Here is a 26,698-nt window from a genome sequence, read left to right as displayed (position 1 = left end):
CGCGGAAGCATTCATCGGCGCCCCCCTCCCAAGGCTCCCCTCAGTTCTGGGGCCACTTCGCGAGACTGTGGCGCTGGTCGGGTCCCGATCGGCAAGAGGCGCTTTCTGCCGCGATAGGAGGGTAGGAAGACCTGCCAGCCTCCCGGGGCGAGAGGGCCTGCTTTGCGCAGTAGGGCCGCTGGGTTTCCCAAGGACGCCTCCGGAGGACCGAGGCAAAGACGGAGAGTACGATCCGCCCAGGAATTCTCACGCGTCCTTCTGAGAGCTATTAATGCCAAAGGGACTCGAAGAAACTGGCCCTCGGAACTGCCTTCACAGCCGAAACCGCGCCTTGTTGGAAAGGGCTTCCGCCCAGTGCCCAACAACCCACGACCTTCCAAATGAAGCGCGATCCCGTGCTCACTTAGTCCGAAGTGAAAGCCATGAGTTCAAGGCAAGAAAGTGCACATTTGAAGTTGCAGCCTTAGGTGAACACACTCACCAGGTAGTAAACCGGGAATTGACGAAAAGGACACCCCCGTCTCCGAAATAAAGGTGAACAGGGTCCAGGTTACAGAATAAGAGTCTGCACTCCGACATGGAAGGAATGAAGCTAGTCTAAGGACTCTTCCGTATCTAAAGGATTTCAGTCAAGATTTCTCATCCTCATTCAAACGCCAATCTTGAGCTCATTTAAGGAGAAGGAATAGGTTCCGCTGAAGGTGCGACCCTGAATTATCCTCCCTGAGGCAGGCAAAGGAAACCTCTAATGTTACAATGCCATCCAGACGTTCTTGGTTGTAAATCCTATGGAAAGCAATGGGAGTTATTGTTAAAGAAAACTGCCAAGCACGCTGCTGGTCTGGAAAAGGCCACCATGGAAGAAATCTGCTGAGGCTGTAACATGGGCCTGACTCGTTTTAATTTGATTTGAAATTTAATTTGAAAACGCTGTATTGACGCCTGCTTTGCCACCCTCATTCAGCCCTTACAAAAAAGGTATCCCCCCTTCTCTCTCTGTATGTGTGTGCTTTGCAAAAATAAATAATTGATAATCCTGATTGGAACATTTTGCCACTTTCAGTCTGTGTCAGTCATGCATGTAAATAAAGTTTACGCCAAAGAAGAAAAAGAAGCCACCAATCTTGGGACCCAATCCCCAGAGACTTTTCCAGACGCACATCACTGGCAAGGCCAGTCCTCACGTGCCTTTTCAATACAGGTTACACTTAGTCGTATCCATGAACTTCACGGGGCCCTAACAGTGTTAACGTTCCCAACGAGTTCAGTGCTGCAGCGGAACATTTGCTTAAATCTCTTGCTTTAATATTCACGGGACCTAAATTGCTTAGGTGAAGGCGGATCTCTCTCTTATCTATCTATCTGAATTTCATTCCGCCCATCGCCTGGGCTTTTCAGCCTCCGCCTCCCTGTCCCCGATCCTGATTTCCAAATAACCCGCGCTAGTGTCCCAGGCAATCCTCCCCGCGACCGGGCCCATCGCTGCCACAGTTCATTAAGCCCTTTCCAGCAGGTTTCCCTCAGCTTCCGCCGAAAGCCGCCGCGGTCCTGCGAGGCTGGCTCCGGCCGCCGGCGGTCAGCGCGGGGAAGGTTAAGCACTCCCCGACTAAAGAAGCGTTTGCGCGAGGGCAGGCGAGGCCCCCGTGAGAAAGCGTGCAACTGGGAGGCCGCCACAAGACCCGCGGGAGATAAATTCGTGCAGGGAGCGACCGAGGGCGAAGCTGCGGGACCCAATCCCACTCCGCTCCCAGACCAGAGTAAGGGGGATAAGCAAACCTAACACCCACAAGCGGCTCCAAAACCCCGTGCTTCATTATACCCAGATTCTTTAAATAAAAAGGAACTGTATAGATATATAGTTTTCCCTCAGTAAGTACTCTTATTACTTCCCGGACTACTTGTATTAACGGGGCTTTGCTCCAATGGACGCCACATTATTTTCGAATCCTTTACACTTTCACCAACACGCGTTATTTGAGGTTTCAAATGTTTAATACTAAGGTGCTTATGGTAATGATGACGATCACAGCCTTCAATCCACGTTTCCTGAAGCCTTTGAAGGTATAATTTCCCAGAAGGAAGATGACTTAAATTGTGCTTTGGAAGATGCTCGTGTGAAATTACTAAAACGGACAAGAAGTTAGAGACCTGCCAAAGCCGTTCTTATTCTGAGGAATTGCACTGGGATGCAATACTTAACTTGTAGCCCCGCAATCGGTGAGATTTCAATGCATGGAGCAGGGGAGGGAAGAAAGAACTGGTGATCATTATCTGTCAGGAAATCAGAACTGATCTCTTGGAGATAGTATCTTTTCCGGCTCTCCGTCGCTTGCTGGCACTAATCTCTGCGGGGTGTGAGTGGATGTGCGAGAAGCGGGGCGGGGTGGGTTGCGGGGGAGGGTGGGAACCAGGCAAGGGGCTGTTTGCCTCTTTCCTCCATGGAGGGAAGAAAGAACTAATGCGAAAGTGTCCCTTTTCAACGCACCTTAAAGTCGGGAACCCTAGAAATAAATGTGGCGCCCTGGCTAGAAAGGCTGTGGTCCCGGATCTCTCCACAGCCCGTCTGAAACGAATAGGAAGGCGCGTCCTATAGGTTCTGAAGAGAAGCGCAGCCCCGCTGGGCCGAAAGCTCCTATTCAGCCTAATGAGTCCTGGGACTCCACGGGTGCCCTGCGGGTAACCACCTTAGCCACCTTGCAAGGCCGCCGACAGAGGGGTTCCACCAAACAGAGATTTGTTTCCGTCCTTGAAGAAAAGGGCAAGAGACAATTATTTGCCTCCCCACCCCCGGTGAAGAAGAGTTACAATGGGGGACCACTCCTCCCTCCTCCCTCCCTCTTGGTGCCGGGGAGGTGTTGGGGGGGCGTCCGCTGCGGCGCCCGGGGTCTCTAGGTTGGAGTCAGCTGAAGGGGGCTGAGCTCCGAGCCCCGTCGGGGCGGAACCCAGCCAAGCCCTGCCCCGCTGCACCTCCCAGGGCCTCCCTTCCAGGCCGGCTGGACCAGGAACTGCCGGCAGGAGCCAATGAAGGGCCGGGGCTGCATCGGCGGCACCTCCGGCTTGACGTGGGAGACGCGTCAAGTTGAGCCGAGCTGAAACGGGCTGCGGCGCTTCCTTCCCGGCCAGCAGACGTGGAGCTCCACGCGCGGGTCTAGTCCGGCCTCGGCTCCGAGCTGGCCCGGGAGCTCGGCTCGCCTCTCTATGCGCCGGGCCAGCGGGCGTCGGCGGGCGCCTCTCCTCGCCGGCCATGGGTAAGGGGCAGCGGCGGGTTGGAAGAAGGAGGAAGCGTCCGGGGCGCCCTTGCTGCTCTTGGGAGGGAGGGAGGGAGGGAGGGAGCTGCAGGGGGAGGGGGAACGTCGGCCGCTCTCGGTTCTGGAGGACCTGGGACCACGCCGCGAGACAGTGGTGCCGGCCGGTTCCGACTGGCAAGAGGCGCTTTCAGCCGCGGTAGGAAGTGGGGAGACGCTCCTGCCTCCCGAACTGCAGGGGGCACGCGGGATAGAGTGCCCGTGTGTCTCGGGCGGCAGTAACCTTGAGACGGCTAACCAGAGCTGGTCTGGATGGGAAGTCCGTTTCGCCCAACTCTGCTTCTCCCCGGATCAAGTCAGAGTTGTCTCCGGAGAACCTCGCTTCTTCTTTCAAAGACTCCGGTTCCGTGGAAAACTCTCTCTGGGCCTGGAGATTTCAAATAGCAGTTGTGGCTCCTAGTTGTTGTCTTACGCTTACCCATCTCATCTAAGTTGGGCCTTTTTCTTTTCTTTTCTTTTAGCCACTGTTAGTAAAATTAATATAAATCTATCGGTTGCACAATTTATTTTAAATAGCATTCATATTACAATTACAATAATTTATGATATTACATAATACATCATTCCAGAATAATTTAAGATGTAGACATGATACAAAATAGGAATATAATGTGCTTGCCATCTTATTTGTAAGCCTGATTAAATATATCCTAAATATATTTTATTTAGTTCATATGGTGCCAGATATTGCAGGTAAATTGTTTTCAATGCATTTGTTTTAAATTCGCAGTCAAAAGCACCATCAAAGATTGCTCATTTATTTGGATATTCAAATATTTCCATTTTTTTTTCTTGAAGGAGCTCTGCCCTTTTATTTTAACCTATTAAGGGATCATATATGTTAAGGATTATCTTTTAATGGTAGGAATTGACATCCATATTTCAGATGGAGTCATTTTCCGCAGGTTTCCATAGCTAAGCATTGGTTAATATCACGAATCTGAACATTTTGAAACCTATGAGGACACTTACCATCCACACACGTGTGCAGTAATTCATTGTATTAAGCTATGGTGTTAATATTTAAATATGTTATTTTGACACCCGCTTAATGAAGTCCCCCAATGAATGGACTAAATTGGAGAAATGATGGGTGTGAAAGCAGCAGTTGTACCTGAATGTAGGGTTATAGGAAATATAGGAAAGCGTGTGAATTGGCATTCCTTGTAAAATGAACGTTGTTGGGAGGTTAACAGAACTCAAGTGACACGTTTAAATAAAAAGAAATTATTCATGAACTTTTGGAACGATAGTTTCGGAATAGGATCTATTCTAGTCAATTGTTGGGTTTCCGTGCGCTTGTAGCATTTCAGCTATGTTGCTTTCCCCTTTAAAGGGAGTAGCCAGAGAATTCCATTAGTTACACCTTCATATCTCTGGGCTAATTCCAATAACTGATTTTCCTAGCCCTCTTCAGTTCGTTTTCGTAGCCCTTGGCGATTCTCTAGACCCGCTCGCCGAACCTAAGCGCAATAAGAGCCAAAGGCGCCCTCCTCCCTGCCTCTCCTGGCCCACAGTCCCGCGGCAGCGCTGCCTTCTTCCATTGCCCTGATCGCAAGCCCTTAGTCAGCTCCCGTTCCCCTTCTTCTCTTCCGGCTGCCTCCAGAGCAAACGTACGGCGAAGTGAACCAACTAGGCGGCGTCTTTGTCAACGGGAGGCCGCTGCCCAACGCCATCCGCCTGCGGATCGTGGAGCTGGCCCAGCTCGGCATCCGACCCTGCGACATCAGCCGGCAGCTGAGGGTGTCTCACGGCTGCGTGAGCAAGATTTTAGCCCGGTACAACGAGACCGGCTCCATCCTCCCCGGCGCCATCGGCGGGAGCAAGCCCCGGGTCACCACCCCCAACGTGGTGAAGCACATCCGAGACTACAAGCAGGGCGATCCGGGAATCTTTGCCTGGGAAATTCGGGACCGGCTGCTGGCGGACGGCGTCTGTGACAAATACAACGTGCCTTCAGTGAGCTCCATTAGCAGGATCCTGAGGAACAAGATCGGGAGCCTTTCGCAGCCCGGCGCGCCCTACGATGCGGGTGGCAGCAGCAGCAGCAAGCAACCTGCCCCGCAGCCAGCTCTGCCCTACAACCACATCTACCAGTACCCTTACCCCAGCGCCATGTCAGCCTCCGGCACTAAGATGGGCGGCCCCGCCGGAGCAGCTCCCGTCTCCGCGGCCCACGTCAGCCTCCCCCGTTCTTGGCCCTCAGCGCACTCGGTCAGCAACATTCTGGGCATCCGCACCTTCATGGAGCAAAGCGGTGAGTGGATCTGGCTCGAGCCCCTGGGCCCAGATAGGAAATGGGGCGCTCTCAAGGGCTCCAGATAGAAGATGTCCCTCCTAGCCGTAGAGAGCGCGGAGTTGCTCTCACTATCACGCCATTAACATTCACCATCATTTGCATGGCGATTTGTAGAATGCGAAAGAAAAGCAAGTTGAGAGCTGCGACTTAGGGAAGGCAATAAGAAAACACCACATTTCTAGATCTGTTTTGTGAATTTATTTTCAATTAAGGATGAGGACAAGCTGTTGTGGATAGATTTCACAGAAATTGGATATATCCTTATTGCATTTCCTTGCTTTGATTTCATATTTAAACACTTTTTAAAAAGGTGTGTGAAAACGTGCTTAATAGAAAAGAGAAAACTCTATTGCTAGAGATGCTGTTGTTCTGGATATACTGTTCATTACCTCTATTTGTGTGCTTCTGTTTGTCTTACGGTTGTGCACAATCCCCAAATATCAGTTTAGACATGTGGTGGCCAACTATTTAATTTAGCTCCCGAAAATACCATCAAACTTATTAGGCTGTGTATTTATCACTCACAGAAACTCAGTATCACTTATAAGAAAAGTGAAGTTTACCCAAGAAATCTGAGAAACACCCCTGATAAGTTCATGTTGCTTTTTCCTAGAGCACATCCACAGGCCATGCATACCGTGAAGCCTTTATTCTCGGTTGCATGGGTTTTACTATAAGACACCTCTCACCACTGCAGGAAAAAGAAAGACCTGACTTATAACTGGGGACATTTCAAGTGTATCTGGGTTCACATGTTTTGAAATAAGCCAGCATTATTCATGATTATATTTTATATGCCATAATTCTTAGCAATTTTGTCATTCATTTCTGCTCTAAAGAAAACAATGTGTGCCTCTGATATGCACACCAGATTCAAGGACCCGTTTTACTTAGCTTGTCAAGCTCCTGGATATTCCTTAAGAATCATTGTGTAGCTTGCAGTGGCCTGCTTCTTTAGGCCGGCCTTGTATGTGTCTGTGTTGAGGACATAATCCCTGGACCATGCAGACATGGTGTGGAAGATGACCTCTTCAGATTTCTGAACCCAGTCCTCCAGATGAGCTTCAGGACTGAGTAAGCTGCTCTCACATCCCATCTTTATAGTTGCTCATTGCTTAACGTCTGATTGCTTCCTTGGGAGCTTTTGCTGCTGCTGTAACAACCTGGAGGGACAAAATTCAGCAGGCAGAATTCTGGCTGTTGTTGCAAAGAAGGCCTGGACATCTTGAACTTCTTATGAAAAAATGTGGAAAATATTTTCGTAGCGATGATAGATTGCCAACCACAAACTCTGAGCCCTTACACTCCCCCCTCCCTTTAGAAAAATAGAAAGAAAAGAAAAAGTGGTCTCAAGAAGCAAGTTCATATCGCAATTATTTTCTGAAAGATCAAATATCTGACAGGGGGTTTCTTTCCCACTTCCTATACTATTCACTTGTCTTGCAGTTGTTTTACATTCCATATTATTTTTGTCTTCTCATGGATTCTACAAGAGCTGGAGATCCCAACCATCCATGAACTCCTTCTTAGAAAGAGGAGGCTGCTAATGTTAGGGAATCTTCTATTTTTAGGCTGTAGTAATCTACTTTGTTTTGTTACTAGGAAACCTTAAGTTGCCATTTCATTTCATTTTGTTTCGTTTAATTGTTGAGGAGTTTCTGGAGGAGAGAATGTTCCACTTTGTGGCTTCAAAATCAAACCAGTCAGAGGTTTGGAAGTTTTTCTTTGTAACTCAATAAGCCACCTTTTAATAGATAGTTGTGGAATGTTTTCAAAATAAAAGTGCCACCCCTCTTTTAGATAACAGATTTTCAGGTACCCTGCATGCATGTCCACCAGGTCCTTGATTATGGCATTTCCAGTGGTATCTGGAAGTGTTGCAATTAAAGTTCCATCATCCTCAGGCAGGACAGTCAAAGAAAGTCCATTCAATGGGCCTATTCACATGGCCATTTAGTTTGCCTTAAAAGGGATGGGCAGACAGTACCTGCTTCTCCTGTAAATTAATTCTAACAATGCTTAAAATCTATTAAAAGGGTGCCAAACACTTACAAACTCCTTCCCATTTTCACTCCAAAAGCCCTTGGACATTTCTGATCTTTGTATCTAACTCACTGTAATCCTGTTTTCCATCTGTAATAACACTCTCTTAAGAGTCTCCCAAATGATATGAGAGCCAAAAAACCTGGTTCATGTAATGAAATAGGCATGGAGGTAGACAAGTATGTTTTAAATGAAATGCTGGCAAAAGCTGTTTGCAATTTTAACTGTCTCCTCTCTCCTCTATAGAACCTCTATATTGCTTTTATTTCCAACCTTGAGTTTTACCCACTGTGCAGATCCAATTCAATGTGTAGTCTGGCCATAAAACATTTGTGATCCACGAATGTCTTCCGAAAGCTCAGCTTCTTCATCATTCACCAGTATGTTTTGCTGAAATGCTTCCCACCCAAACAGAATCTCCAGTGATGCTGGGAATTAGTCTTTCATAAATAAATCTGGATTGTGTTTATTGCTAGCTTTTTATACGAGACTAGGACATTGCAGTTTGGGCGAAATAAAAATCCGTCTTATATAAATCTTTTAGCCTCGGGGAAAATTGCGAAGGGAAACAAACACGGGGGCGGGAGGAGGGAAGAGATCACCATTGAACTTCCCTCCAGTTCTCCAATGAAGCAAATGTTTGATGTTATCTTTTGCCCTGCAGTTTGGCATGAGATTCCCCTTTACCTGCATCCTAAAAAAGCCCACATCACTCTGCCTTTGACGTAAGGGCCAGACAATGTCCTTGAAGCCTAATGGGTTATTTTTATTGACATCTAGAGACTTCACGTAGAGCTTAACAGGGATCTCTGAAAAGGTGAGTTGCCATCCAGGAAGTAGATGTTGGAGTCACATAAGGGAGCCAGTGGGTCTTGGGACAGGCAAGCTCTTTTCTGGCTGCTAATATATTCCCCAATCTCTCTCATTCCTAGGAGTTCTAGCTGGGACAGATGGCTCTGCCTATCCTCCCAAACTCGAAGACTGGCCAAGTGTGAATAGAACCACCTTCCCTGCTGCCGGGCATGGTGTCAATGCGCTTGACAAAGCAGCAGCAGAAGCAGACATTAAATACCCCCAGGTAACAGTCCAGCCCCTTGGGAATCCGATATCAGGAAAGGCTGCACAGGGCGGTGTCTGGGCCAGGAAGTGGCGGGGGGGGGGGGGAGAGGAGAAAGGAGAAGCAAAACAGGGGCTACGACCACCGTCCCTGTCATTATCGTTCTGCTTTTACCAAGCGTCCTGCAAGTTTGTCTCCTGTAAGATCTGTGTTGTACAAGGAAAACTATGTGTCTGAAACAGCAGTAAACAGACAGTGAACCAAGGTCCTGGAAAACAAAACAAATCACAACAACAACAGAAATCCACAAGGTTGTTCTAATCAAATTCTCCTTTTAAAGCAAACACATATTGAGGACTAGCAGACTGATGGCACCAGGCTGAAGCAGAGGGAATAGAACTCTACTTGATTTCTGTCTTTACACAAAGAACACACAGTATTGCCCCAGGGGCTGCTGGCTGCTTTCAAAAAGCAACAGTGAAGGCCCCAACAAAGACTAATTTACGCCTCAGGTCACCTACTTTTAATTGAAATTATATATACTTAATATTATTACAGCAATGATTACCCCTGATGTCAGATTAAAAACATCACAGATTATAGTTTGGTAACAACTGAGGCCTCTGCTTTGTAAGGCAGAGAGGGAAATAACACACGCACACTTTTAGCACAGGATCTGGTTATTGTTATCTATCTCTCTCTCTCTCTCTGTAATTTCATAAAACATATCCTTCTTTGATCATCATCTGTATATTTGCTTGCACCAGCTTCTGTGATCATTCAAACTGAGATCGCAAACTGCATTATCTACCCAAGAATTGCTAGTGCATGTTTTTCTGTGCAGGTTTTTCGCATTCCTCTTCAATTTAATTTCATTCTCTAGATCCTTATTTGGAAGTGAAGTGAACCTGAAAAGATAATTTAATTTGCTTCCACATTCATGTAATTAGAATCAGAGCAGGAATGGCAAAATCCATGCTGGTGGATGACCTCTCTTCCTTCAGCTCCCCACTTTTCCACATGCATTTTTTTTTCTTTGCAGCCACCTCCTGGGCTCTCAGCTGTGAGTACTTTCCTCTCCCCTTGCGCATATCCATCCTCAAACCAAGCTGGAGTATACGGAGGGCCGGGAGGAAGTTATCTAAGTCCATCTCACCACCACTGGCAGACACAGGGTAACCCCTTGGCTCATCACCATGGGCCTGGAGTAGCTGTTCATGGTGCAGAACTGGCTTCCACTGTGGCCTTCAAACACCTCTCCAGAGAAGGTAAGCCAAGATGAAAGGGAGGCACAGCCTTTCTGGCTGGTGGCAAGAGAGAGGCTAAAAATACATTTTAACCTCATACAAATTATGTTCTACTGTATGTTCAAGTTCACTGACTTTCCTATGCTGATCATTCATTTTGGTGATTCTGAATTTGTAGTCCTTTCTTTGAACTTGCATGTTCACCCTTTGTCAACTGCTTCCAAGTAGTGGCTTGCATGTGTGAATAAAATATCACCGAGCAAACACTCTAAAAGAGATACGGTATCGGTTTACACAAAGAATTACTCATTGGAGGCCAATCAGATAGTCAGTTGGCAAGCTCTGAGTAAAGGATGGCAGGTGAGGATGCACGTCTTTTTAAAAAAAATAAATTAATAAGTGTATCTTGAAAATGTTCCATAGTTTTAACTTCACTGAAACACAACCAACTTTCCGCAAACCAACCAACCAATCAATTTCTATGGTTTCTTGTCAATTATTGTTGTCCTCACCAGAAAGAACTTCTTTCTTTAGGGTGCTGTTACTATTCAGCTAACAGGAGTTAATTAATTGGAGGTGCTTTCTGGCTGGGAAAAGAAATCCCATCCTACCTAAATATTTTTCCTACCCTTTGCACAAAGTTACTCCTCTGCTTTTTGTTTTTTTAACAGCTACACCTTTTATTTTCCTTACAATCATTATGCATAGCCACTAACTGCGTGTGGTCCCTTTTAGGGTATAAGATCGAAGTGTCATTTAGGCAAGATAATTGAGAATGATTGATGACACTGAAATGAGGTGTCCTGCACATGTGAAAGTAGTCTCTAACATAGAGGCCTTTAGAAACCTGAACATAAAAAGGAAGGTGAAGATATAAAAAAAAACATAAGTGGAGGCTTGTTTCAGTCAAAATGAAGCACATCTATTCTCATACAGTAATGCTTCTATTACAGTAATTTGGACTGTATGTTGCAAATCTAAGCATGACTCTACAGAGCAAAGTCTTTATATTGCTTCTTACATTTTCTACGGATAATACTCTTGACTTAAAGAATAATGTTCTGACACATTAGTGCGCTATGAGCATATTTGGAAACAAAATACAATAAAAATCCTCTGTATGCATGATTCCAAATTTATTTCAGATCATTTTTAAACATTTTACAAAGCAAGGCAGTCAATCAGAAAGACCTTTTAACTCAAAAAATGTATACCTCTCTGACTATAGTTATCAGTTGATCACAAAAAAGGAAAACAGTTCTAGCAAAAACTTCAGTCTTCTAGTCATTCCTAAACATTAATCCCTCAAAATTTATTAAGTGGAAGTAGCATTTGAACACTTATTTCATGTTATTTATGCAGTTCATGAAAGAGAAAAATAAATAGCTCAAGAATGTACCATGGGTCTTCACAAATATAAGAATTAACTTGATTTTAGAAAAATAATAATTTCAGTATACAAAAGTTTATTGTTTTTATGGAACCAATCCACCGTCAATCTTAAAAAGGAGCAAATACATTTTCCAGAGCAATAGAAATAGCAAGATTTTAGTCAGTCCCATTAAACGTTTCATTGTAAATAAACTAAGAGAAGTGCTACCTTTTTAAAATACTTGAATTAAATATAAATGATACATTGACTATATGACTTTATTTTATCATGTTATGATATTAGTTTGTTATTTTATGGATCTCTCCTCTCCTCTCCTCTCCTCTCCTCTCCTCTCCTCTCCTCTCCTCTCCTCTCCTCTCCTCACCTCTCCTCTCCTCTCCTCTCCTCTCCTCTCCTCTCCTCGTTCATATGTTCAGAATATCTTTTTCTGCATACTTATGAGGAAGTAAATCCCACTGAAGGATATCTTTTCAAATAGTTCTGCTTTGAATTCTATGTTAGCTTTCCCTAACATTTCTACTTCATTGGTCCAGTTTGCACATCCACTGAATTATAAAAGTACTCTTGATTTGATGGGTGTTTCACCCTATTCCCAGGGAACGAACCTTCATTTGGAAGGAAGGTTGTGACTGACATTTACTTGAATATTTCACATACTTGTGGATTCTATTTGTTTAATTTGGAGGGGGAAAAAGGATAATTTATTCTTACAATCTAACAATTTTACATGAAATGTTAGTCCTGAAACGTTAGTGTCTATGAAATGACCATATCAAATTGAGCTTTTTTTTTTTTTTTTTTAGCAGCATGGTCCATGTGGTTTTGGAAATTAGTAGAGAACATCTATTTTAAAGAAAATGTGGTCCATTTTTCTTTTTCTTCTGTAATATAATAAAAAATCAGCCTTACAAAAATTGTCCCTGGTATCATAGTGGATAGCCTTTGCACATTTTTCCTGCTACATAGATTTTTTTCATTTTAAAGTTTCTTGCTTCCTCGCCTCTGTAAATATATTAGGTACCACAAACAGTTCAGTATTTCCAGTAAGCCTTGTTTCTTTATTGCTGGTAAATGTTGAAGCAGGATAGCCTTAGGGGTGGGACACTGAGCTGAAGGAAGTGCCAAGTTAAATGAGGTTGCTCTGTGTTGATTTGAGCTTACTTATGTGCACTGTTTGCAGTAAGCAAAGGTTTTCACAAGGAGTAAAGGTTCTTTGACTTTCCCAACCCTAAATCTCTACAGGTTGTTTGGGGACTAGATAGGAAGATGAACTTCCATAAATTCAAAGTATGTTTCTTTTTCAGCTTCCAATTGGTATCATCTGTTCTAGATAAAACTCAGTAGAAAACATATTTATTTTGCTGGCCTTTCCAATTTGCACAATCCACAAAACTTGGCAATAGTACAAAACTGCTTGGGGGAAGCTCTGAACCAAGGATACTCCTATGCCAGGCTGCTATTTTGTTTGAAAGCCTTCCATGATGCAGGCAATGTGTGCAGAATTAATGAAGCACCATTTGTTTTTAAATGGAGCCAGTGAAAATAACTTAATAAATCAGGCCTAATATCAATTAATACCTCACACATGAGGAAAACAGCAAAAATCTGACAAAGGAGTCTGCCACTTCCTACCTCATTTCAGTCATGAGGTCTTTGGATTAAATTTTCTCAACTTTACCCCTCCATCACTTTCTGAATAGTAACACTAGGAACTTACCCTATAGGTTAAGAGTTTAGAAGTACAGGTTTCACAATGCATACATTGCTTTAGAGTATCCAGGTATATATATATATATATATCATCTGTTCTAGATAAAACTCAGCAGAAAACACACACACACACAAACACATACACACACACAATACAATACAATACAATACAATACAATACAATACAATACAATACAATACAATACAATACAAGAGAAGGATCCTGGATACTCTAAAGCAATATATGCATTGTGAAATCTGTACTTCTAAATACTGAAGATTCTTACTAAACATATGCAAAAAATTATGTGCTTCACTGTAATTTTCCAGATTACTTCTGTTAGTATATACCTCTCAAGTAGTGACCAACTGTAAAGCTGACAATACATTTAAATTAAATCACTTTGGCTTACCTGCTCCTTCCTCTCTCCTATAAAACTTAAGTTCCAACCAATACAGGGGCTGAAGAGACAGACACATATTTGTGTTAATGCCAAGGAGAGCTGCTATTGGGATCTGTATAGGAGTGTTGTACAATTAGCCCGAGGGTGAATCAGGACAATGTTAAATCTGTTCCTACGCTTTGGCCACCCCTTCCTGCCTGGATGGGTGCCCTCCTCTACTGCCATCTGTTACATTGCATAATCTTAAATGGATGAGGCATTCAAGCCCAAAGAGCTTCTCTCGGTGTCCCAATATCCATAATGTATATACTTCCATATACTTCTTGAAAGCATATGGAAAGCATTTGGCCATATATTTCTTGAAAGCATCCACATGTCATCACCCCACAGAATGAATCTCTCCTTTCTTGAAGCAAAGTGCAGTTGCCATGGATGTAGTACCAATTCAAAATGAATGTGAAGCAACCTCTGAAGGCAACCAGGACTCAGTTACTGGTCAAAAGTGGTGTTTGATCACAGACTATCCATTAATGCAAACAAATAAATAACACAGAACTGAAACCCCCAATGCTAGAAAAGCTTAGAAAGCTTTTGCATGACAAAAATCTGTATCCCCATTTGCCAATAGCAATAGCAGAGAGGCCATTTTGCTTTTCTGCTGGGCTTCCTTATGGATATAAGCTACTTCCTAAAGCTTTGCTAAGATTTGCCCATTTTAGATTGGGTTGATAACTCCCCAGTTATAAATGCATCAACCCAAAGCACAATGTCTGTTGCCAAAAATAATGTTATGTATTGAGCAAAGACTCAACCACTGTGCAGCTAAACATTTCTGTATATTTTGGGAAACTGGGACTTTACAGTCTGACTTGGTGATTCATTCACAAGACCATCATTCTAGTGTCTTTTGAAACCTAATATGCTTGGTGTTACCTATCCATTCCTGGATTTCAGCCAGAAAAACCAAGGCTACCAACCCTACACTGATTGAATAAATGGTGACCCTTCTACAATTGTACTGATGCACGGGGTTGAGCTCTGCCATTTACAGGGTTGAAGCTGCAAAAATTGAAGCTCTTCCTCTGTTTAAATTCCTCACATTTCGGTTATGCCTGGTGACAGCTCCTTCTAATGTTGGGGGCAAGGACAGCTCTTTCAGCCTCAGTCTTCCAGGTTCCCACAGTACCACCAGGATTTCCTTTGGCTCCAACTTAGCTAATGTCCTTATATGTTCTATCTGTTTACAATGCCATTGCCCAAACCTATAACAAGAAAAAGCATATTAAATTGCAAGCACAGTAAAAGAAAGCACTAACCAAGTCTGTAACTCTGCCAGATTTTGATATCAAAGCATTTATAAACTGAAATATCATCTGGTTATCACACCAGATTGACTGAAGTATTGGGAAGCACATCAGCCCACAGCCACTGCCATAATGGGTAACAATTCAAGGAAAGTGAGTTCCTCGATGATCCTTGCCTCAAACCACTTGTCCATCTTCCTACCCATCAGTGGCTTCCAAAACACATTCCAAACCCACACGCTCCTAATGCATCTAAACTGCTCTGAAGCTTTGCCTCTAAGCCAAGTTCCTCTCACTAAGCTGAGCAAGAAATATGTACATATGCATCTCTTTCTTGATTTCTCTAGGGACCCAAAGTCTGTGATAGGCATCCTAGAATCAACTAATAAAAGCTGGCCTTGGGACCATCACATTGCATCAAAACGTCAGGGGCCTGACCAAGGCCTGTACCGTCTAAAGGATTTTTTTTCTGGTAGTATCAAAGTAAGCTCTAACTCTTATGTTTCAGGAGCTAGCAAATTGTCTTAGAGAGTGTGCCTGTAAGTAAGTCTGCCTATAGGGTCCTTTTCCTTTTCTAATTAGAGGCCTAATTAAGCCATCAACCAACTGAATGCAGCCAACAACTGAGAGCACTTCCCTGAGTCACTGGCTTCGCAATGAGGAAAACATCCAAGTAATATGTGACATTTGTGATTTTATCTTCTTGCAAATGGACCCTTCCAGCATTGTCCTGATGCACTCGAAGGCTGAACATAAAACTGGACCAGGATTTCAAAGGCATTCATGTAAGCTAAAATGGCAGAGAAAATAACGGCTATCCCAGAATGCTGCTTTCTCCTATTACATGTGACAGAATAACTACCAAGAAGACCTTTTCCTTATCTTCTGTAGGGGAGGACAGTGATGTAGGAGGTGTTGTCTTCTGAGGGCCTGTGTTTTAGATCTGTGGCTTTCCTTTTGTTTTATCTTTTTTCCTCTTCTCTAGGTCTGTATTGTCTTTTCTTGAAGACATTCCCAAGTATCTTGTGTTGGTAAGATACTAATTAATGCTATGCAGTTAATGTTACAGATTACTTATAACAGTATTTATGGATTTATTTTAAAATGTGTGCTGTCTTAATATATATTTTCCTAAGGCAGCTTACAACAAATTAAAAAGCACAGAGTAAAACTTTAACCCCATTAAAATATACAATTAAACAAATTAATCTAAACTTCCTGTACCCAATGCAGCAGAGCCCCTACTACAGTTCTCCAGCTAATGAAGGCATGTACCAGTGTAAACTTCACTACCAATAAACAATTCTTATCTTGTAGGACTACCTGTCCACTTTTATCTTCCCAGATCTTTGCATTTACTCATAACGCCAAAGCTGTATACGTGTATAATATCTGGATCCAACTGGGGACAGAATACTCTCTCTCTCCTGGCCAGCATGAGCACAGGCAAACATGAGAAATAAAATGGGAGAGAACTAGGACATGTCCTGCTTTAAATATCCCCCAGAGTTACATCCCCTTTACCCTGGTAGAATGACACACATAAGAGCAACCATCCCCTACCGTACATCCTTGTGCACTGCCCCCACTCTGGTCCACTCCACATCATTTCTTCCTTGGAAGATTAGTATTGGGATTCTGAATAAATTCAAAACTAAAGTTGGTCTGACCTTTCCTGTGTTGACAACTGTGTTAAGTCACACCTTTATTGATTTTCCTTTCTTTTTTCCTATCAGTTGAGTACCTGCAGTATTCTAATTGATATACCAGGTAGTTTTTAAAGGAGGGGCCCAGCTGAGAATGAATATCCAGTTTATGCATAAATGAATCCTTAGGTACACATGACAATGGCAAGACTGCTTGTTTAAGCTATTGCTATGCTTCAGTCAGAGATAGGAAGGAAGATTCAGGGGCTTGAGCAAAAAGTGCTTCCTTTATTCAAGCTTCATTTTCCACAGATCTCTTTCTCCAGCTCATTTTCTTCCTATCCTGTCTTGGCTTCCATATTACATATAAGAAAAACTCTTGACCAAACATGAAAATGTGATTTTTAACAAGCCCTTTAAATACTTGATGAGAATATGTCAGTTTAGTTTTAAATCAGATTATCATTGTATGTAATTATAGCATCTGAGAAGATAATAAAGCCATACTGACTGGTTTATATAATCCCATTTAATATATTTGCATGAAAGTGAAATTCATTATTTGGAGTATTTTTCCTTGCTTTTCATGTGAAAAAGTCTGTCTGCAAAAGATCAATGACAAACCTTTATTTTATAATCTAAAATAAAAAGTGACTTGACTCATAGACATATCCATGTAGTTTTCATAGCAGCAATTTGGATTAGCTGCTATTGCCTATCTTTTTTCTTTAATTCCCAGTCTACTCTACAGCCATGGTATTTCTTGGCAGTCTCCCATCCAAGTACTAACCAAATCCCACCCTGCTTGGTTTTTTGAGATTAGCAGTTTGACTAGATGTTGCCACCTAGCTAGGATAAGATAAAATATACAATTTTACAAGGAAATGGGATTGGGAAGTAAAAGAAAAAAATAAATACATTTCAGATTTCTTCTGTCAGGAAAGTAGGAAACAAGTTTGATGCATGGGGCCATCTTCCTGAGAGATAGGGGGTTTGTCTTCCAATAGATGAAGTCAAAGTAGGCTACCCTTCAGTTCTATAGTCTTAGGGCAATGTGAAATGAGAAACAGAATACTCATTCTGGGGAGGGAACTGTGAAACAAGCTCCCTGCCCTTGGTCTTTTCTGACAGATATGCAAGGCCAGGCTGCAATTTTAGTGAGCTATTGGAATAAATAGTATTTAAAAACTAAATATGCACTCATTACATGCCTGCTTTTACTGTAACTTCTTTTACTCATTTCCTACATTAATGGTTCATTTGAAACAAGTTCACAGAATTAGCATACCTCATTTCAAAGTAAATTATTTTAGGATGAATGTTGGAGGATTTAAAAATCAAACACAGAAGCATTATGTACTCTTAGTACTTCTCAATGTTTCCTGCAAATATCCAGGAATTTTTTTCCTGTGGATAACTACAGTAATCCAAGGAACAGTAAGATGGTACCTCAAAGAGGTTCTAATTCAATTCACTGTAAACCTTGTCTTTTTCCTCTTTCTGACATTACTACTACTTGTAACCTATATGGCATAAAAGACCCAAATCATTTATTAAATACACATTAATATTGTACAAAGTAATAAAAGCCTCAGGAGTCCACTTCAGGAATAATAACATTTTAATAAAGTAATTCCCACTTCAGTAGGGATAAGAATAAACTCAGACCAAAGACTAATCGTGGGCAAATGGAACTAGAATTATTTGAGTCGGGGAGGACAGAAGTCAAAGACATAAGGATATAATTGGAGGAATGTTTTGGTGGAACAGATCTCACAGCTCTGAAAGTGAACTTTGGACACAAAGGACAAACCTTAGCTCTTTTCAAATGGGGGAACAGCTCTCTTCCATGGGAGTTTGGATCCCAGCCCAAAGTTCCCCAAATTTCTCATGCTTATCATACATCCTCTGGTGGTTATGGATTCCTAGCTGAGCAATTTTTTTCTTTGAATATGCATGTTCAGTCTTTGTCAACGGCTTCCAAGTAGTGGCTTGCATGTGTGAATAAACTATCTCTGAGCAAACACTGTATCAGTTTACATAAAGAATTACTCATTGGAGGCCAATCAGTTAATCAGTTATCTGAGTAAAGGATGGCAGATGAAGATGCAAAACTTTTAAAAAAATTGCTCTAGTGTAGTTTGAAACTGTCCCATCTTTTATTTTCACTGAAATTTTCAAAAAAGCAGATTTACTGATTGTACATAATGAAGAGTATCTCTTTAGGAGAGGAATTTCTTTTGGAGGATTGACTATTGTTGCAATGTTTTAAATGCTGCTATATGTAAAGGCAAAGTATGAATAAAAAAATTCAAGACTAATTCCACAGTGGACCAACTATGTGTACATAATGGTTTCAAGGTAGGGACATTCTAAAGTTGTGCTGTAATCACCAGGTATCATTTGTATTTAGTTAAAAATATATTAATTAAATCCCATCGAAGCCAACAAAGGAAATAATTTTCTCCTTATTTTTCACGGGTCACATCATCTTCTCACTGAGCTGGTAAACCTGAGCCTGCTGTACCATTTCAGACTAGCGACGGTGACGGAATACTTCTCCAAATAAAGCATTTTTAACATGAAGAAAAAGCCAAAGAAAAACAGAAATACTAGCACAGCAGGGGAAATGCTAGGCCGCGATCCTTTCCTGACTTGCAGTTTTCCACGTGCAGGGAATTGTTTCCTACGGAGGAGCATTCTGCAGTCTGAGGTGGCACAGACACGGGTTCATCCCCTCTGTGAGAACTAGACTTACGCCACGAGATACCCCAGCTGGCTTTGGGACTTTGATTTTTCCTATGAGAAAGCCCGGCGAGTGCCCGTTTGCTGCGGTAGGGGCTGCTCGGCGTCTGGCAGGGAAGCGCGGGTTCAGCCCCCTTGGCTTCATCTCTTTCTTTATCCTTTGCTCCTTCCTGCAGCTGGGGACAGAAAACAGGCCGCCAGTTCCGGGAGCAAAGCTCCAGCAGACGTCCTCTCCAGCATCCACGGGCTCTCTGTTCCAGCCTCCTCGTCCTAGAAAGCCAAAGGCGGGAAACGGCGTCGGAAGCGGGAAGATTTCGGAGGAGATTGCTCTTTCCCCTTGAGGCAAGGTTTAAATCAGGAGAGGAGGACCTGCAGCCGGTAAAGAGGCGCGCCCGATGTGGCGGGCTCCTTCGTCTGTTCCGCATTTTCTCACGGAGTCTTCTCGCCCAAACAAGCGCGGAGGAACCGGCGCTGCGAATTGCCTTCTCTGTGCAGACCGCGGGGGAGCGCAAAAACGAACAGATGCATCTCTTTTCCTCTTGGGTTTGAGAAATTGAGGAAGGTCATATTTTTTTTTCCGATTTAGAGAGCCGAGGGTGACCCAAGGAAACCACGTGTGGTCCAAGACATTTTGATGCTGGAGTGAGGTGGACGAACTCAACTGAATGGTCGACGCTATTGTCTAAGCAAAGAAAAAACAAAAAACCAAACTCCAAACCAGACAAATTTTAAACAACAGCCTTACCAATTGAGCATTTCTTTGTGGCAGAAATGTACTTCGCATCTAGAAAGGGGGTGGGTGGATGGATAGTTGCACCTCTGACTTCACTGACAGCAAGGTGCATTTTGCATTTCAAGTCACATTACCACTGAAACACTCTTCTCTTTGCAACGAGAAATAAACTTTTTTTTTTTTGAAAACCAGACAGACATTTTCATTCTAGAAATGTTTCTCTTAAATGAAAAGAACTACTCCCTAATCTTATTGCACTCTTCATTTTAATAAAAAGGCCTTCCAATATCAAATTCTACAGAACTGAACCAAGGTTTGTCAGCTGATCAATATAGCTTTTGAACAATGATTCAATTTCCTTCTAATTTAATTGTGACGAGTTTTTGAACTGGCATGTGAAAGCTTCAGTAATTGGCTGTATATCATGTTAAACAAATTAAATTAACCTGAGCTGGCAAAGGAAAAAAGGACATTGCTCAGGCTATTCGCGTAGCCTTTCCCTTGCCTTCATATTTCCAAAATGTTTTCCTTGAACAGGCTTCACAAGACTTCTGCCCAATGTCCTACTCTGCTAAAGCCCTGTGTTTTGCCAGCATAGACATGCTGCTAACTCCTAATGTAAAATGGCAACTCAGTAACAACCTTTCCTGATTTTATATTTTTGTAACAAACCAATAAAAGATGGATAACAACCTTGCTTGTGTTTTCCTTCCTTTCCTGGCTTTCTGTGTTCTGGGGCGTGAGGCTGATGCCTCCTTGAATGCTGCAGCTAAAGTCTTTCTACAGCCAAATCCTAACCATGTTTACTCAGCACCGCAGTAAACTCAGCTGACTTCAGTAGGATTTCCAAATAGCTGGAACATATTCAAATATTTTAAATCTGCCAGAACTGAGTCAGAATTTGAAATACAGCTTCTGAATATGAAATGTATAGTTTTATCTGAAAAACAAATCAGTTTAGCATTATTGACAAACTTGATTTAAATTGATAGCCATCAATTGCAACATTCCATAACTTTTTAAATATTACTAAAAACTAGTGCATGTTAATTAACCAACATTATTAGATATTAATGCTATATTTTAAATATATTTGAAATATCACAGCTTATCAATTTTTGAAACAGGTTATCAGATGTAAATATATAGTAAGAACTGATCTTCGCATATAAAGAAAAACAGTAAAGTGTAACTTAAAAAAATTTTTTTTTTCATTGTATATTGATATGATAGTAGTGCCAGACACCTGGGTTTCAATTGTTTGCACATTCCTGAATTTCACTGAACCAGGGTTAGTCACTACCATCTTTCAGCCAAACTTATTTTAGAGGGAAGTTGTAAATTTGGGTCAGGTCTCTGTAAATAGGAGACCATGTATAACCTAAAATTCCCCAGGGGAACAATGGAATAAATGTAAACAAATAAATATGGTAAGCAATGAGTATCACTCAATGAGAAATGCCCATAGAAATTCTGAAAGAATAACAACCTAATAATTTAACAACCTCAAAATCTGTAGAGCAGAATTTAAGAGGTTAAATTTGTTCTAACTCTAGAACCATTATGCTTTGGATCAGTAAACATTCTTCTGACAATTCCTGATGGCTGGATGAGTCCTTTGATATGTTTGGGGATATTTTCTATATCTAGGATCACTAACTCTTTTGTTACATATTATTTTCTTGTGACTATACCTGGATTTGCAGCCAAGTAATCAATCTGTTAATTAAAATTAAATTCCATGTAATAGTTTCATGAAGATGCAGTTTGAAACCCGTACAAACAATTGTATGCATGCATGCATTTTGACTACTATTCTTAGTTAGCATGACACATTTTATTATTGAATTTTAGAAAAAAAGAGCTGAGACTTTCAATAAAACGTTGAAAGGCAGAATATTTCTGTCGAGTGCTCAATGTACTCATGCCTTCTTTTAAGGCATTCTCTACCATCTCCCTTTGTCCCTGTAACTAGCAAGCAGAAACCAGGAATGATTTGAGTACCCTCACCCAATTCTCTTAGTGAGAGATGTTTCTGGTGGGTTGGGAAGGTTTTGATTTAGACTTTGTTTTTCTATTTTTAAACAACGTTTTCAAATCTTGGAGTTTTCCTGAACATGCTGATATCTCCCCCTGGTTACTCAGTTGTTCTGTTTACACTGTCTTGATAACTCAGTTCCTAAGTTCAGTATCTGAATGTATACAGTAGACCAACTTATTAGCAAACCTTGAGTTTATTTTTAAAATTATGGAAATTCCTTTTAGTGTTGTAACTTTTCTACAGGTTTCCATACAAATTGTATATAATTTTCTTAATGCTGAGGGTCTGAAGGAGGGTGAAAAGGGAGTGGAGTTATGGGGGTGTTATATCCTCATTAAACATAGATTTGATTCATTTTTGTATATCCATGATAGCTCATCAATAGACTTGAAGAGAACCAGACTCTAGTATATCACCTAAAAGCTATTTTTACTCCATTTTATCATCCATTGGTAGTGACAAGATGGTTCAGATACAAAATAAATAACTGCAGGTTTAAAATATTAGTAAAGAGAAACGTAATAATGTTTTCCCATTCCCAGTAAGTGTTGTGAAATTCCTTCATCAGTGTGAAATTTTATCAGTTAAATTGACTTCCTTTCCTTTCCACAGATTGTCAAGGCTATGTGGAACTTTCTTGTTCCTCTGTGACCAGAAACTCCACAGAGATTCCAGATTAGTCTATATCAGGTTACTTGATATAAACAGATGCTTTTAATATCTTTAACAGTAAATGCATGCAAGGCTTAATACAATACAAATAATAAATATAAAGACAAAAACTGCTATATTGTTCCAATATCTGACTTGTTTGTTGAATTACTCTCGGTGTATGTATGAGCATGTGTGTGCAGGACGTGTGTTTCATCCTGTTTGGCAGTCAGTTATGGTAGAAATTTTGTGATTTTCAGCTAGCAGCACCATCGTCTACCTAAACTATATGGATGCAAGGTAGTAAAGAAGCACAGTGTTGGAATGTCAGATGAAAAAAAAATTCTCTTATTTGAGTTAGATTTTTCCAGTGGTCAAGTGCAATGCTAATAGATACCATATGCATTTGAAGGGGATTTTACTAGATAAATGCCCTATGTATGAGCTAACCTAGAGGCAGTATAATTTCCACAATCATATTAATTTCATAATTTTGGATATATTTCTCTTTATCTTTTTGGGAGGGAGCTGGTTTAATAGCCTATGCTATGGAATGTGTGATAATTATTTTCTGAGGTAGTCTTCTGAACCCTAACTCCCATAATTCTCAGCTAGCATGCCTTTGAAACTGAAATCTCAACACATCTGGAATGCACCAGCTTGAGGCAGAATAAGTCTTATGTGAAGGTATTAGTGCTCTTTTTACACAAATAGACCAAAAGGACTGAAATATGGTGAAGGAGCAGCAAGTCTGCATGTCTTCTCAGCAGGTTCAGCTAAAGTTGCTGGAAATTATTACAAGCTAATAGAAGGTTGAACTTCTTCCTATCCCATGATATTTATTACAACATCTGTATTTTGTCAATAGCAACCTATCAGAGGACCCAGACAATCTTGGTGTGTCTGCAATGTGTATCCTGTGCTTACGTTTTTTCTAAAAGAACATACTGTAGAGTGTATAAAATAGTAGTTTTAAAAGACCGCAGGAGTAAGACACTACATTTTGTCTCCTTAGACAGAGCACTAAAGCAAGATCAAATACAGGAAGAGATTGTTAGAAAAGAAGATGAAAATTATAATTGGGAGAAAACTGCATTAAAAACAGTAATTATTAGGGCAGGAGAATTTGGAGGCAGTTTGAACCACAAGATTTGTTATTTTTTACTTTTAATTGCCTTCAGTATCTTTCCAGTTAGAGTTTCTTTGAATATCTGGACAGAGAACAACTTTGGAGAACTTTGCTAGATTTGAAGGAAGATTCTAAAAACTTCAAGAGGTGAGTAATATGACTATCATGTGCAAAAAGAGGATGAAACACAGACAGTAAAAGTGCTGTGTCCTGCTGGCACAGCTTGATAACTCATGAGCTGTTTATACACAACTTTCTTGATTGATTTTGATTAAATGAATATCTGCCATCAAGTCAGTGATCACATAGCAGACCTTCTCCAGGATGATCTATTCCTATCCTGGCCCTTCAGATTTTCCAACAATGTACCCATCACTGCTGAAATTGAGACCATCCACCTTGCTGCTGGTTATCCTCTTCTCTTTCCTTCCACCTTTCCCAAGCATTACAGATTTCTCGAAAGAGCTAGGACTTTGCATAATGTGTCCAAAATAAGATAATATGAGTCTAGTCATTTAGGCTTTGAGTAACAACTCTGGATTGATTTATCCTACAATCCATTTGTTTATTTTCTTGGCTATCTATAGTATTCTCAAGAGCTCTCTGCAACACTGAAGTTCAAAAGTGTAAATACTCCTTCTATTCTACTTCTCGAAAGTCCAGCTTTTGTTCCCATAGAGCATTACAGAGGAAACCAGCACCTGCACAATTCTGATCTTTATAGGTAATAGACATGTCACAGCACTAGCATGTCTTTTCCAAGGCTTTCATTGCTATTAAGTACTAGTCTGTGCCCTATTTCTTGGCTGTTGGTTCCTTTACTGTTGATAGTTGATCCTACAAGAGATAAGCAATCCACCACTTTGATATCTTCATTGTCAGTTTTAAGGCTGGTTGCTGTGCCTGTTGTCATTAGTTTAATCTTCTTTATCATAGCCCCATTTTTTCACTGTGCTCCTTGACTTTCATTATTAGAGGTTCCAGAATATTTCCATTTTCAGCTATCACAGTAGTGTCATTAGCATAGCCCAGATTATTGATGTTTCTTCCTCCAATTTTCAATATATATTCAACATATAGGCTGAATAAATAAGGGGGAGTATTCAAACTTGTCTCACTCATTTGCTGACCTGGAACTGGTCTGTTTCACAATGTTCCACTGGCTTGTGGCGTCCTGTCCCATGTATAGGTTTCTCATGAGGACAATGGGATGTTTTGGGATTTCCATTTTCTTAAAGATACTCCTCAGCTTGACACGGTTGACACAATCAAACATCCACTTTGGTTTCTTCTCTTTCTTGGTCTTTGGCAGTCTCTTTTCATGTTCATCCTTAACAGCTCCTTTCATTTCATTCCACAGTTCCTCTGGTTCCCTAGCAATGAGGTTCAGGACTTCAAAGTGATTCCTGATGTTGTCCTTGAAAATGGTGGGTATTTGTTCAAGATCATACTGTGGGAACTAGTTGGTCTTGTTCTTCTGCTTTAGCTTGATTTGGAACTTGCATGTGAGCAGTTTGTGATGTGTCCCACAGTCAGCCCTTGGCCATATCTTTGCTGTTATAATTGAATTCTCCATCTCCTTGTATCAATAATATAGTTGGTTTGATTTTGATGTGCTCCATCTGGTAATGTCCATATGCACTGGCGTCATTTTGATTGTTTGAAGAACATGTTAGCAGTAAAGGAATTGTTGGATTAGCAGAAACTGATAAGTCATTCCCCTGCTTCATTTCTGTGCCTTCCCCAAATGGGAATTGAACTCACATGCCTCATTTTCGAAATTATGTTAGTGCAGATCCAAAGTTAAACATCCCTAACTTAAAATGCTAACATTAAGATTTACTATGCCTTGTATAAATGTTAGCGGTTAGATACATAAATAGTGACTTACAGGCCTAACCTAGATGTCACAGGGCTTCCAATTATGCATGCCTCTGATCCATTTCTCTCCTTATACGTTTTCCTCTGGCTAATAGGTAGGGTTCTAGGAGAAAATCCATCAGTTGTTGACAGTTTATCTAAAGTAAAGTAAAGACATCCTCAAGTTGAGCTTGACTCCTGGTGACTGCAGCAATGTAGTTTTCTTGGCAGGATTATTAGAGTAGTTTGCAGTGCCTCTTTCTGGAATACTTCTTCAACTTTCCCCTTCAGTTAACAATCCCTGGAATTTCCGGACTATGTCTCCTCCACGTACTAATCAGGGGCAATCCTGTTTGGCGACCAAGATGTGCTGAGGCCTCCTTGCTGCTGCCACTTGCTAGGTGAATAGGGGAGGGGGGAAAAGCAAAATTTCCTGTCTGAAAGACTGGTATATCTGCAAAGTGATACTAGCTGGGACATAATTAAAGAAGCTAGGAGGTGGAAGAGCTATCCCAGACAACTCATAGAAAGTTTTGAACATGGCAGGCTTCATTTATGTTGTAAATTGTTGGTTAAGTTTATTTCCTTGGATCTTCCAATATGGTTTGAATAAGAAGTATATTCTTCAAAAAAGAAATTTATTCTTAAACAAAAATACTGTAAAGAATAAATTACCTACCATATTAGTCATAATCCATCTTCACAGCCCATGGAAAGAAATTCTAGTTATTAGTTATGGCCAGTAAGTAATACATAACTGCTACTTAAAGGAGTACGTATTGATTCCTTTTTAAAACTAAAATATACCACTTGAGATACTTTTTGTAACTTGTGGTTTAAATGTGAACAAATTAGTTGATAATCTTTTTTAGTGGAAGGCTGGAAAAAACATGGAATAATATTTTTTTCTTTTTGCTTGTAGCTGCCACTATTGCATTTTATCATTGAGCTATTATAATGACAAGCATCTGAATTTGAGTTACTATGATTATTGGAAGCTCACAGTCACTGTAGTAATAGCCAAGGAGACACAGTAATTTAAAGGAATTGTAAGTGCTGCAGTTTTATCTTCAGAACTAACAGATATTTTATTCTTTGGGATATCAGCCAGCCTGAAAAAGGTGCCTTGTG

General features: G+C 41.3%; 1 protein-coding gene across 1 annotated transcript; it reads left to right on the top strand.

Annotated features, from left to right (window-relative positions):
• Positions 1 to 271: 271 nt before the first annotated feature.
• On the top strand, positions 272 to 19,427 carry PAX1 (paired box 1). Its single transcript, XM_088131351.1, has 7 exons — positions 272 to 484; positions 1,514 to 1,757; positions 4,912 to 5,562; positions 8,580 to 8,725; positions 9,747 to 9,972; positions 18,912 to 18,914; positions 19,330 to 19,427. Exons 1-7 carry the CDS (start codon positions 272 to 274, stop codon positions 19,425 to 19,427), a joined length of 1,581 nt encoding a protein of 526 aa, XP_087987477.1.
• Positions 19,428 to 26,698: the final 7,271 nt, after the last annotated feature.

This window comes from Python bivittatus, unplaced genomic scaffold (genome assembly GCF_059951505.1).
Source record: "Python bivittatus isolate LINGU-HERP-01145 unplaced genomic scaffold, Pbiv_v1 ctg000960_np1212, whole genome shotgun sequence".
Classification (NCBI taxonomy): Eukaryota; Metazoa; Chordata; class Lepidosauria; order Squamata; family Pythonidae; genus Python; species Python bivittatus.
Note: the sequence above shows the minus strand (reverse complement) of the source record. Positions and strands in the feature narration are given on the sequence as shown.